Here is a 13835-nt window from a genome sequence, read left to right as displayed (position 1 = left end):
CAAATTATACTTATAATTCAAATTATGATAACCCACATGCATTATCTTGCATTTATTATAATTAAAATCCATTTACCATTTATTTTCCCAACTCACTAAATGTTCTAAATCCTTTTGTAAATCAGCAGCATCCTCTTCACAACTATTAACACCCAAGACCTTAATATCATCTGCAAATGTAAGTAATTTATTGAACATTCTTTCATCTATGTCGTTGATGTAAATCATAAAAGCCAAATGTCCTAAGACTAAGCCCTGAGGTACTCCACTTGTGACATTAATCCAGTTTGACTGAACTCCATTTGTAACAACTATCTGCTTTCTTTCATTCAGCCACTCTTCTATCCAATTTGTTAACTTATTCCCCATACCTATATAGATAATTTTCACAAGCCTTTTGTGTGGCACATCGTCAAATGCTTTCTAAAAATGCAGATACACCAACTATACACTCTTACACTCATCTACATGAGCAGTAACTTTTTCAAAGAACGTCAAAAGATTTGTAAGGCAAGTTTTTCCCTTATTGAAACCATGTTGACTATCCAATAAGGTTCTAAACTTTGTTAAATGACTTTGCAAAGTATTTTTTATCAGAATTTTCAAAACCTTTCCCACAATTGATGAAAACTAGTAGTAAGGGGTTAACATATTCAATCCTTAACCTCCTACAAAACCCTTGGAGAAATATTGTCTGGCCCAGGAGCCTTATCGTCCTTTAAATGTCCCAATTATTTCTCAACCAGCTCATACTTAATGCAGTCATTTTGTTCGATCTTGTTTCCATCTATCAACTGGTCAAGATATGGAATTCTGCTTAAATATTCATTAGTAAAAACCGAATAAAAAGCAAAATCTAATAACCCAGCCATCTCATAATCATCAAATACGAGCCTTCCTTTATTATCCCTAAAGGATTCTACCCCATCCTAACATTTTGTTTACCCTTAATGTATTTAAAGAAATCCTTACTGTTATTTTAATTTTTACACTTTCAGCCAACCTTTTCTCATACATTCTTTTAAATGTCATAATTTCTTGTTTTACCAACTTTTCTTTTAATTCTATATTAAAGAAGTATGGACTTATCAAACGTTGTTTCAGTACTAACTTAATAAATCGCACTAATTATTATTTTTTGTCAGCTTTTTGTTGCTTTCTAAATTTGTATCTCCCCCTATAATTATTTGCATTCAGAGTGCAAGAAGCCATTACCTTAAGCCTTAAAATTGTAAAATAGTGAAAAATGTCGGGATTTACTGATGCTGCTTTAGAGAAAAAACTTGCTGAGTTGAATTGTTCTCAACAGAGTATTCAAACGTTGTCTCTGTGGTTAATTCATCATAGAAAGCACCATAAAACTATTGTTCAAGTTTGGTATCGTGAGCTTTTAAAAGGTAGCATTTGAAGTTGCCCTTTCTAAGTTTCTACTATACTAATGACTATAGACTAGTACTAGTAATACTTCAGCCTTCGTGACGTGTTCAGTAACTTAGAAGCGTACTATTTGTTTCTCAAGTTTAGCATTTGATGCTAATCGTAATACTAATGTTATTAATATTACTAGTATTAGTAATAATAGGACTTAAGTAGTACTAATATTAATAAATTACTAGTACTAATAGTAATACTATCAGTATCACTAGGTATAGTGAAAAATCGAATTAGTGACGTTGCGTAACTTAGAAGTTACATTAGTCACTAAGTTAGACTTAATTTCTAAGTTTATTATATTTATATATGTACATAAGGTATGTCAACTTATGTTATAAGATAGAGACGTATTAAATTAGTAAGTTTGTACAATTATGTTTGAGGGTTTTTGATATTGTAGTTTGTGTCATTGATATTTGTGTTGTTGAAGAATAAAGTCGTTGAAGTCTTCTTCAAGCTTAAATCATTATATAAATATATGTATAGTTGTGAATAGTTTTCTTTTGTTATATTTACCTAATTTGATTGCTAAAAATATAATTTACATGTAAAACAAAATTTAAAGCCATGGCTTTACTGGCCCATAGTTTTACTATTGCATTCTTGAGTTAGGCATGATGCTACAGTCATGTGATTTTGCCTGGTAATGTGATAGCGATCTTGACAAAGTGGCAAACAATAGTGAAGCGTGTACAGCTGCGTATATGCAATTTATATAGCTGAAGCTGCTATGCAAAATCTTCAATTATCATTCATATAATATTGTTTGAGAATCAAATTATCAATTGTAATGTATTTCTTATCAATACATGGAGAAGTTTTTTGCCAAGGCATTAGTGATATATCGAGTATAGTTGCAATTAATTGGGCTTCATTCTTGTCCCTACCAGCACCCTGCCTACTCGTAGAACAACAACCCAACAGAATGACCCAGTGTGCAGTACCCAGATGTGTAAAATTACCTTGTGTTAAAAAACAATTGGAAGACAACATTTACATGATATAAAATGAGTTGAACACACATAGTTATAGTCAGATTTTGGCTCCCACAGCTTTGCTGTTGCTTCCTGTGTTCTGCACTTGATAGCTTTCAGCCACAACGTTCTTCTCTTCTTTTCAGTAGCTTGTTTTTGTGGGAAAACATGCACTAAATAGTAAACTACCAGGTTGAAACTAGATTTTAAAACAATTATCAACAAATTGTCTTAAGACTATTCTTTACTGTTAAGGCAAACTGAAGAACTAGGTATCAAATAAAAGGAAAGTTCAGGTCTTTTCAACTCATTGATGCAATTCAATACATAACTCTATACCATATTTGCAGGTTTGGAACAACAAAAGTTCTTCACAAACACAAATAATCATTATGAATACGGGTCTAGACAGCAGGCAAGTGTACAGAATGAATAAAATTTCCCCTTTGTTGCACAATTTGTTTGCCCCTTCGCCTCAGTTGCTATGCAGATATTGCATTGTTTGAGGGTGAAGTTCCTAGATGTCAGACTTCAAGCATCTGGACTTATTCTCATGCTCATATGCATAAGTAAAAAGAAAAATTTTATGTTTTGGCATCACATTGATTCAGGACATACACCAGATTGCACTATTTTGCTTTATTGAATAAAGAATTTTCAGAGGTGGGAAGCGTGTTTACAGACCTCCCCTCACTGAAACTTGTGACAGCCTTAGTCACTTGCAACACTTTACTGCACTTTAAAATTTTACTTTTTTAAAGTCTCACTCAAATAACTTATTAAAAGTTGGCAGCCATAGTTTAGCTGCAGTGATAGAAACAAAAAGTTCTAAGTTATTTTATACATCTGTAAGAGATTTTAAAGGTAATAATGTTATGATGTATGAATGAGACTGGTCTCACTTTCATTACTGTGTGAAGTTTTAATTTCTCCTATAAGAAGGATATCAACATGCTGAAATGAATGAAAAATAGATTGCAGGTGCTGTATTGAGAATGATAAATGGTTTAAGAAATTTGAGTTTAGAAAAGAGGCCTAAGTTTATAGACTTACTTTTTCTGGAGCTTGGAAGAGCTAGGGTTGAGTTGTCTATTCCAAATTATATGAAGTTTGTTCATTTTTACATAAGTATATATGTGTGTGTATTATTGTCACATTATTTTTATGCTAATCTCTTAATATATAATGATGAAAAAAAATACAATTTTGTACAAGGAAACATGGTATTTGCTGTATCCTGTAAATAAATGTACAAATCGGGTTGTATACAAGTGAATAATGACATGACAACTAAGCTATGGCGTGTAGACTGTTTTTAATTTGAAACAAGTATTTGAACTTTTGTTGACATTTGGATGTTTACTTTTTCTAGTGCTATAGTGAAGAGTAGATTTTGACTTTTGAAGGTTTGGAACACATTATCAAACAAAGGTTCGAACCTTCGATAGTTCTTATTTGCATAATTTACTGATGATGTAACCATAGCTACTAGTTTATAATTAATTAAAAACCCTTTATTTTACACACAATCCATATGAAATAAATAAAATGTACACATGTAGTTTAAAATGCATTATATATATATGTGCAATGATCGTATAGCTACTTACAGTAAGCTTGTGTTGAAAGAGTACCCTGTTGCAACCATTTAAAAGAGTTGTATCTGACTTAAGCAAAACAAACTTTTATTTAGCAGTCACCATTCCAAGCAGTTTAACAGTTAGTCTTTATAACAGAAAATTTTGATTAATTGAATGTATCTAATAAACTGCAAAGGGACAGAATAACACTAACAGTTTGATAAGAAAATAAACATAGACCTTCAACTATACCAAAAAGTTAAAAGAGGAAGTATTATTATCAGTCACATTTTCTAATGACATTGTTGATTAAACATATGCCTTGTTGTGGGGAGTAAACATTTGATGATTCATCAGGCAGTATTAAATCAATAGCAATTTTTTTTTTCCTTTTCGTCACAGAAATCATTTAACAATGTCTGAATTGTTATCACACATTAAATGCAACTCGTTTGTAAATTTTTGACCTTTTGAGTTGTATAATGCCTATTACTTAAACAAAAATTGTTGCATTAAAAGCAAAACACACACACACCACCAAAATGTTATATGCACCAGTTTTTTTTCCATGCTCTGCAGCAATTCATTATGGTGGAGCACAAAGGGGCAGGGATGGAATACATTTAGCAGCTTACTGCTTTAGTAAAATGTACTGAATACTTAGTGCACAAGATGCTAAAGAAATGTTACAACAGAATAAGTATGAAACATAAAATATAAACCAACACTGATAATGTTGACAAAAGTGCACCAGTGTGATTCTAAAGATCTATCCTCAACTCTTTGGCTAGTTAATGAACCCTCAAAAGTTCGAACCTTTCAACACAGCCGTATTTTTTTCACAAGTACTATTCTAATTTTGTTAGCTGTTTGTACAATTTTCTTAACGTTTTTTATGCATCAAGCAAAGCTTGTTTTTGTTACTTGTTTAATAAATTGCACCTTAAATGTTAATGGTACCCGTGAACAGTTCAGATTTCATGGTGTAACTTGACAGATTTTCCTGGTTACATATTTTGCTATAAATTAAGTATTAAAAATTAAAATTTAATTTTGAATATAAACTTTCTTTTAAATACCATTTTTTTATATTTTTTGTTTGATAAGTAATATAGTGTTATAATTTTTAGTCTTATATGAATGTATTTTTGCAATTTGAAAACAAATCTGCTTTGAATTATTTCCCACCTAAACTAAAGGGTCCTTTTCCAGGAATATTTTCGTAAGAGTGATCTATATAATAGCAAAATCTTATTAGAAATCACAAAGTTAATTGGTTTAGCTTCTGTATATTGTGTTTATATTTTTTGCATATACTTTTGAGATGTGTCATTCCTAAGAATCATTCATTTTTTTAAAGGAATACCTTTCTTTTCCCAAAAAGTTTATTATTTTGTTACATATCAATTGTATTAAGATTACAATATAAAACAAAATCAACCTTGCACAGAAAATTAACAGACACTGTTAAGAGAATAATCATTATATGATATTAAACGATATAAAATTTTGAAATAAAAGCAAAGATTTTTCTTGCTAAGTTCCATGCAGTTCCATATGCCCCAGAAAATAAGCCAGCATAATATACTGCACCTCTTGTTTAAATGTAAAGATCATTAACAGTTTAGATATATCTGATTTTATTATCTGTAAAACAAAATTTTATATAACATAATGAAAATAAGATAGTGTACAAGTGTGACTTGACAATAAAGAATACTAATTTTATTCTAAAAACATTATCTTATGCAGATAAAAATATTTAGTTCAAATTGTAAACCAGACCACTACAGTTGTACATCTTAAAATTCAACTTTGTGTTTTTTGTTAACAGAAATACTTTTTTTTTAATAGCAAAACCAAGTCGAAAGCTGACAATGATGTACTTAGCTAACGATGTGATTCAAAACAGCAAGAAGAAGGGACCAGAATTTTCAAGGGAATTTTTGTCTGTTCTTTGCAAAGCTTTTCATAATGTGACAGAGTGAGTAATCTTTGACTTATTTGGCTCTTAATCATTTCAGATTATTGTATATTTCTCCATATTTCAGTAGCCAAATGTGAAATAAACTACAAATAGTTGAATTTTGTTAGTGATACTGGTATACAACAAACTAAGAACTTAATAGGGAATACTCTAGTTTTATCAACATGTATTTCATCACAACTAAAAAATAATATCAGTATTTTGAGAATTACTAAGGTTTACAACTTTTATGTGGAGAATAGAAGTTCTGAATTTTATATAAAAGAAATAGAGGATAAGGTAGTATATGTAGAATACTTTATGGACATTCAAATCATCTTTTTACTGACTAAAACAACCATCCAAAGCCTCAGACTGACTGTTCAGATTGTTGACCGTGATATAAATATGTACATATAACTTAGTTATGTTGCTAATAGAAACAGGCTTTCTAAAAGTTTGTAGATGACTTGACTGGGTAATGAAGGAAACTTTATTATAAATGTACAGGTACACCACCGATTTTCTGGCATCCTTGCTTCCAGAGCCTTGCAGGATTATCCGTTTTGCTAGACCAACAGAGGTCACGTAATAATAGTTCAACAATACACCTCTGACCTACTAATTATACCCCTCATGTGTCTCTAAAGCACCATGGACTGCTATAAACTTAAATAAAACAAATATTAAATGTGAATTAAATGATTAATGAAATACATTAGTACAGGTATAAATGATACAGGTTTATTAGTACAGTATAAATGAAAAAGTTTTATCAATTACTGTACTTACAAAGAATGTTGCAGTAGTACCGCTTCCAAAGTGGCAAATTTTAGAATTTTACTAGAATTGTAGAACTAATCACAAAGGTCTGGAAGTTGAGGGCTGTCAGGATTACTACTAATATGTTAAACTACATATTCTTGGCAACATTCATAAAAAAATTCGAGCAATTTGATCCACTAGTTTAATATTTATAAGAAAATTTTCACGAGAGTGATGTACGTACTTAAAATGTAAGTAGCCCATCCCGAAAGAGCGTGCACCACATGCAGTGCTACCTGTGACTGCCCAGTGAACTATTCTGGTGGTCGCATGAATTTCAAGTGCACTCTTGTAATTCTGTCTGGATTAAAGGAGGTGCTGGACCATCATTTGCCGGAAAATCGGTGGTGTACTGTACAATGTTTCAACAAGATTATATCATCCTCAGTAGTTGTCATCCTTTACAAGTAGTTGTAGATAAAATTACTACAACATGAAAGGGGATACAACAACAAAGCACAATATATTCTTGTTATCGACAGATCAGATCGAACACTGAACCAAAACTTCTGAGCAAAGGCCTAAACTTCATCATCAGGCACAAGACAGTTCCCTGCCTAGAAGATTTAACCAGATGACTAGTGATTCACTACATAAAAGAACAAAAGGCTACTTTCATCTTATACAGCAACCAACAAGAAGAAGAAATCCAAAACTCAGACCACCAGACTTTTGTGATAGGTAATTATAACAAAATGTGGTTTCCTGAAGTTCCCAAAAACTGTATCTCAAACAACTTTTTCAAACCAATAATGTAGTTAACCAAACCCCTAAACTGAAGACCAATCTCACAAGCAATGAGATAAAATGCATGTACAATTTGAAAATTGACACCAACATTAAATTTTTAAAAGCTGACAAAGCCAGCTCTACTGTAATCATGAACAATACAGAATACATTGACAACACGAACAACATCCTTTTAGACAATAAGAAATTTAAACCCATTCTAAACAACCCAACAAACATACATGAAAAACAACTGAAGAAGACCCTGTCACAAATGAAGAAAGACAACTTAATTACTACAGATCTTTATTTTTATCTTAGGAAAACTGACTCATGCACACTGTAACTCTATGGCATTCCCAAACCACACAAACAAGACTGCCCCATAAGACCTATAATATCCACTTACGACTCATTGAACTATAATCTTTGGAAATACATAGCATGGGCCCTCACACCTTACATAACTTCTGCAGGTTCCTTTTTTTAAAGATGTTTTTACTTCAGAAACACATTAAACCAACTAAACTCTTAAAGGCTAGCTTTCACATTGTGTCACTTTTCACCAAAGTTCCTTTCAAAGAATATTGCACTTGACCTCTACTGTAATGACCCCAGTTCTTTAATTCATATCATATTCCATCTTAGAATTCACTACAACAAAAACTTTCTTCAAATAGATGGCTTAAGCATGGGTAACCCTGTTTCACCTGTTCTTGCCAACATATTTGTGACCCAGATTAAAACACAAGCCATACAATCTGCACTTTATCCTCTCCTATACTGGTACAAATATGTCAACACTTTTGCTGGTTTCACTTCTGATGAACACATACACAAGTTTTTGAACACATAAACTCCATTTACTCTAATATTAAATTCACTGTTGAAGATGAAAATAACAAACAGCTATCTTAACCTGTACATTGTTAGATCTGACACACAGTTCAAAACCAAAATTCACTAAAAATCACTCACCCAGACCTCTACATCCCCTTTAATTCCATCCATGAATCCAAATAAAAATCATTATACTAAAAAACCTTATAGACACAGCTTCAAGACTTTGCTCAACTGACTACATAGATGAAGAAATCAACTGTAGAAAAGCATTCTTTCATTTACACAACAAGTTTCCACTAACCATTGTCTAAAAATTTACACACAACCACCAGAACAAAAACCTCAAACTCAACTTACAAACAAAATTGACATTAATATGCCCCCCAGTGGTATGTCTGCGGATTTACAACGTTATAAACTGGGTTTTGATACCTGTGGTGGGCAGAGCACAGATAGCCCATTGTGCAGCTTTGTGCTTAACAAACAAACAAAACAAAGACTCTAATACACCAAAAAACAACACAACATTATGATGCAGTTTACCATTTATCCCTGACATCAGTTCAAAACTAATCAACACTTGGCGAAAACTTACCATTAAACATAAAATTCCTGTTGACTTCAAATTCACCCAAAAATCCACACTTAAGCTAAAATTATTATCAAATAAAAATTACATAGAATCAAACACAATACCAATGTCATTTATAAAATAATGTGCACTAACTATCCAGAATTCTACATTGTTGAAACTGGAAGAAAATTGGAAACCATATTCACCAAACATAATAAAAAATCTTCTCATGTTTACCAGAATTGCAACCTCAGTATATATATATATACAAAATACAGTGATTTTAAACCAAACATCAGTAAATACAGAATAAAGGAAGTTATCTCAATTGAACAAAGCAGCCCTACTCTAAACCAACACACTTGGTTACCAAGATAACTACTAGGCTGTGAAGCAGTCTGTGGTCATGTTACCTCGTTCTTCCATACTGAATATATATATATATATATACATATATTCATGTGTGTCTGTAAACTACTTGTACCCGAGGATGACATAATCTTGTCAAAACGTCCTAAATATAGAATAAAGTTTTCTTCATTATCCTCTCATGGTGTCTCCAAACTCTTAATTTCTAAAAAGCAAGCTCCTTGTCATCAAATTTAAACAGACTTTTTATTATGGAAGACAAGTTTTGTAGAAATTTACTGTGCTTCACGTAACCAAAATGGAAAAAATGATATACTTAAAATTATGTTTGATCGAGCTCTATGAAAGGGAGTATATTTCTACCAATTTTTCCATTTCAATCTTCTTGAGCTTTCCAATTTCTTTAAATCCATGAGACCCAGATTTGGTGCACCTGGTGTACTGTTTGCTCTCTTGTATTGTGAAAAAAACCCCAAAAAACATTCTGCATGAAATAGTTTGAAACTTCAAAATTACTTTCTACAGATTACATAGTTTTTCAGTAAAATATTTTCATATGTGATAATGGATGAATTTGCAACTTTGAAATTTAAGAAAGATTTTATTGTGATGTTTATGGGGGAAAAACTTATTCATGTTATAGATATTAATCACTGACTTTTATGTCTTCCAACATACCTTTAAAACTTTTGCATGAAGTTTTTATTGTATAAAACTGTAAATATTATCTTTGTTTTGATTAAAAAATAATGCATGCAGTTTCACTGTGTTTATGGTCACTGGTGCACAATAAAAATAACTATCATATCAAATATTGTCATCAAGCTGACTTTTGTTGAAATTGTCAATCAGAAGATTTCATTTAATATGGGTTATAAGTTTTTAAACACATTTAATATTCATTCATATATATATGTATTTCTATACTGTTTGCATTTCTATATGGTAATGGTCTTTGCACTTTCAAGCAATTAATTAGGTCGATATGGCCTAATGTAAAAAGGACCTAACACAACACCCTTGTTGGTGAAATGACACTTGATTTGGTCAAGGGCAAAGTGAGTTAATTAAGCCTACCCCATCTTGTTTCACAAAGAATTTTTTTTCTACATACTTCAACATCATTAGTAAAAATGAAATATCATGAACCATGATAGTGGTTCATAATTGGGATCACATGGAATTGCACAAAACCCTAATTGAACATTTGGGCAAAAGCAGCTTAAACAGGAAAGACTCAGTTCAAGCAACATTTTAAAACTTTTACTATTGACTAATAAGGCTGTACACATATAAAAATACACAAAAAAGCACTCATTGTTAGACTTGCAAAGAAAAGAAAATCCCCTCAAAATGGCCCATTTGTAATTCTTATTATTGTTATTCTCTTGCCAGTTTACAACAAAAATGGCTTGGTATATTGCACCCCAACCCTTTTTTAAATAAGGTTCTGTGAAGGTCATAGGGGTATTGAAAAGTTGATTTGTTTCTTCTACACTTTACATAAACTGAAAAACATCATAATTCTAGTGTAAACAATATTATCATTACCCCTTGAAGCTAGCTTTCTTACAAACATCTGGTGTTCCTTTGAAAAGCTTTAATACAGGGTGATACAGGAATTACCAGCCAATAATAGATAAACATTAGATTACTGTAATTTCTAGATGCTCAATGCTTTGTACACTATACAGTCTGTGTCTTTAGGGAGCCATCCACTATATTATGTATGAAGTGAAGGAATAGAAAAAATCAATACACATGATATTAAAATTTTATTACACATGTTCTTAGAATAATTACTTTAAAAGACATGATGTTTTATTTAAAGTGATGTTTTAGATATAATTGTCTTATTTGAAAGGCTGCTTTTTTACTGGTAAAATTTTATACATGCTTAGTGGAGGTTTTGTCTTAGTTTAGGCATATATTTTCCCATTGCTATGCATTATATATAAATAATTTAGTTATACAGAGACTCTAAGTTCTTACTATATTCTCAAACAAATTTCCATGACAATCTCCAGCTGCAGCTTTACATTTTAAATCTACTAATACAATCAAATAGTCAATAGCTACAGTAAATCAGCATGAACTATATCAATTGGCTACTAGCTATATCAAATAATCCTTTTCCCATAGTTCAGCATAAAAAATAGCTAGCAAACATGATAAATAAAAAATTGGGAACTTAAAAACCTGCAAATAGGGATCATAAAAAAAAAGTAAGGAAACAACACTGAAGATACTGTAGACTTTATTTATTCAAACTACAAGTCCATATTGTGAGTACCAAATGTAATTCTAGGTAACAGCATGGAGCCAAATTAGGAGTTTGTAGTTTGAGTAAATAATGTCTACAATATCTCCAGCCTTGTTTCCTTACTTTTTTAAGATCCCTATTTGCAGGTTTTTAAATTCCCAATCTATTATTTATCTTGTAAAATGATAAACCAAGCTTTAACAAAAAGAATTGGGTCGTAATAATTATGGCAGACATAGTTCACAAACAATTTTTCTTCTAGCAACATACCACCAAGCTTAGTTTTTATTACTCTGTTCCAAACTCTATGCGTATATCTGCTGAACTGGAAGATTTATTTGCTTTTACTGTTTAAAAGAAAATTAAAAAGAGATTTTATGACATGTTTAGATCAGTAGCCTATGACTTCTTGAAGCTGAAATATAGAAAGTTATGTCAAACCATAATAACTGAAGTTGAGAAACAGTGATTTGGTAAAAATAGACAAAACTACACTTTTATTCAAGTTACAAAGATAAATTATCACTACTTATGTCGAAAACTATTATGATTTTCCTCCTAAGGGACTGTGAGTGCCATATTATGCTGAGAAATATTCAGGATATTCACAAACACTAATAGAATTGGGCGAGTAGTGGTACTTGCTAATCGATAAATTAATGGCCTCATTAATTGATTAGTACAGTGTTCCTCCAACAATGGACATACAAGCAACTAGAAAAAAAACATTGGCAGTGGGTGATGCCATAGAATTTGCCTTCCTTTTAGTTAGAAGTTCAACAACAATAACAAAAAATAAATTGTTGATGGTGAATGCTGCCAGCAAGTTGCTTTCCTTCAAGCGGAGCTTGCTAAAATGAAAATTTACAATTTAAAAAAATAAAATTTTATATATAAAATAAAGATATTTTTGGTTGAAACCTGGATTGGTATTATATGACTTCAGTTCTCCTTATCTTCCCAGGTTTTTTTATTCTTTCTCAACCTTGCCCTTTATTCCTGTTCCTCATCTGGATCAGTCTACCCCTAACCTTCAGGCCTTCTTCTTTTTTCTTGTCTTCCCTCTACCAGAAATCTGGTTCATTGTCAGTAACTATCATGTCATGTCTAACCTTTTGGGTACCTATCTCTTCTTCTTTTCCTGCTGATAGTCATTTTTCATTTTTGGTCTCATTCTTTGCTTCTCTTCCCATTTCCCTTTCTCCTCCTTCAGGCCCCGTCTATGGCCTTTTTCACCCTGCCGGCCATGGTCATTGTGTCGGATGCCTTTCTACACATCCCTATTGACATATCTTCCATATGTATTCTTTATCCCATTTATCAGATTTGCATCTTCAAATTCTCTGCTGTTCCCTTCAACATAATTTCAGTCCTTTTTGTACTCATTTATATCATTAGGACATTTGCTCATCATCTTCATGGCCTGGGACTGTCATTCCTTTTCTTGGACAATTGACTTCTATTGGTCCATTCTCAGGTAGTATCTTCTTTTCACACTCCCTTCTTTTACAGGAGGCTACTCAGTTGAGGGGCTTGTCATGAGAACTAAGTTCTTTTTCACACTCACTCAATATTTGGTACTTCTGGGAGTTTTCTTCATCTCTTGTCTTAGCTGAGTTCAGCCTTCTACTCTGCCTGTGAGTTGTGGAGTACCTGGTCATCAGGATTTGTGCTTCTTATTCTCTTCCTGTGTGAGAGGTTCTTTCACTTTTGGGAACTCTGGTTTCCTTGGAACCCCTCAATATTTTGGAGCATGCACACATGCCTCTCCTCCAATGAACCTAGTCAATCCAAGAGTTTCTTTCTTGTGTATCATTGTCCTTGTTTATGAACTTCTCCTTTTCTTGAGGAATTGTCATGGTGACTGGGCTGTGCCCATATTACTTCCAGCACTCTCTTATCAACTCCCACACTAGACTTATCTCTACATCGATACTTTCATCTCTAATTGAGAGACATCTCTGGATAAGGGCATGATTTCTGGCATTTGAACTCAGGACAAGCGTTTAATCCATGACAACATGCTCGAAGTTTGAGCTAATTGTTGGACATATTCCTGTTTGTGCCCCTTTTGATGAATCTTGATCAACAAAAGTGGCTTGTCTTTTGTGTTTAGTCCATCTGCCACTCCTTTACTCCTGGCCAACATACTGTGAACTATTTTTCTGCCTTTTGCTGGTTATTGGGCAGCCTTGTCCATGGCATTTTGCCTTTCCCAGTACAATAGTGTGTTTCTTCCTCTGTCCTCTCCACACTGTTCCGCTTTTTCTATTCTTCT

General features: G+C 32.3%; 1 protein-coding gene across 2 annotated transcripts in view; it reads left to right on the top strand.

Moving 5' to 3' along the window:
• The first annotated feature begins 1189 nt into the window (after positions 1-1189).
• LOC106474532 (regulation of nuclear pre-mRNA domain-containing protein 1B-like) overlaps positions 1190-13835 on the top strand; it is a 33820-nt gene continuing 21174 nt past the window's right edge. For both annotated transcript variants that reach the window (XM_013935226.2, XM_022379860.1), the window contains exons 1-2: positions 1190-1397; positions 5843-5972. In XM_013935226.2, coding sequence (XP_013790680.1) covers positions 1247-1397; positions 5843-5972 — 281 coding nt within the window. In that variant the 5' untranslated portion in view covers positions 1190-1246. The remainder of the gene's footprint in view (positions 1398-5842; positions 5973-13835) is intronic.

This window comes from Limulus polyphemus, unplaced genomic scaffold, assembly GCF_000517525.1.
Source record: "Limulus polyphemus unplaced genomic scaffold, Limulus_polyphemus-2.1.2 Scaffold139, whole genome shotgun sequence".
Classification (NCBI taxonomy): domain Eukaryota; kingdom Metazoa; phylum Arthropoda; class Merostomata; order Xiphosura; family Limulidae; genus Limulus; species Limulus polyphemus.
Note: the sequence above shows the minus strand (reverse complement) of the source record. Positions and strands in the feature narration are given on the sequence as shown.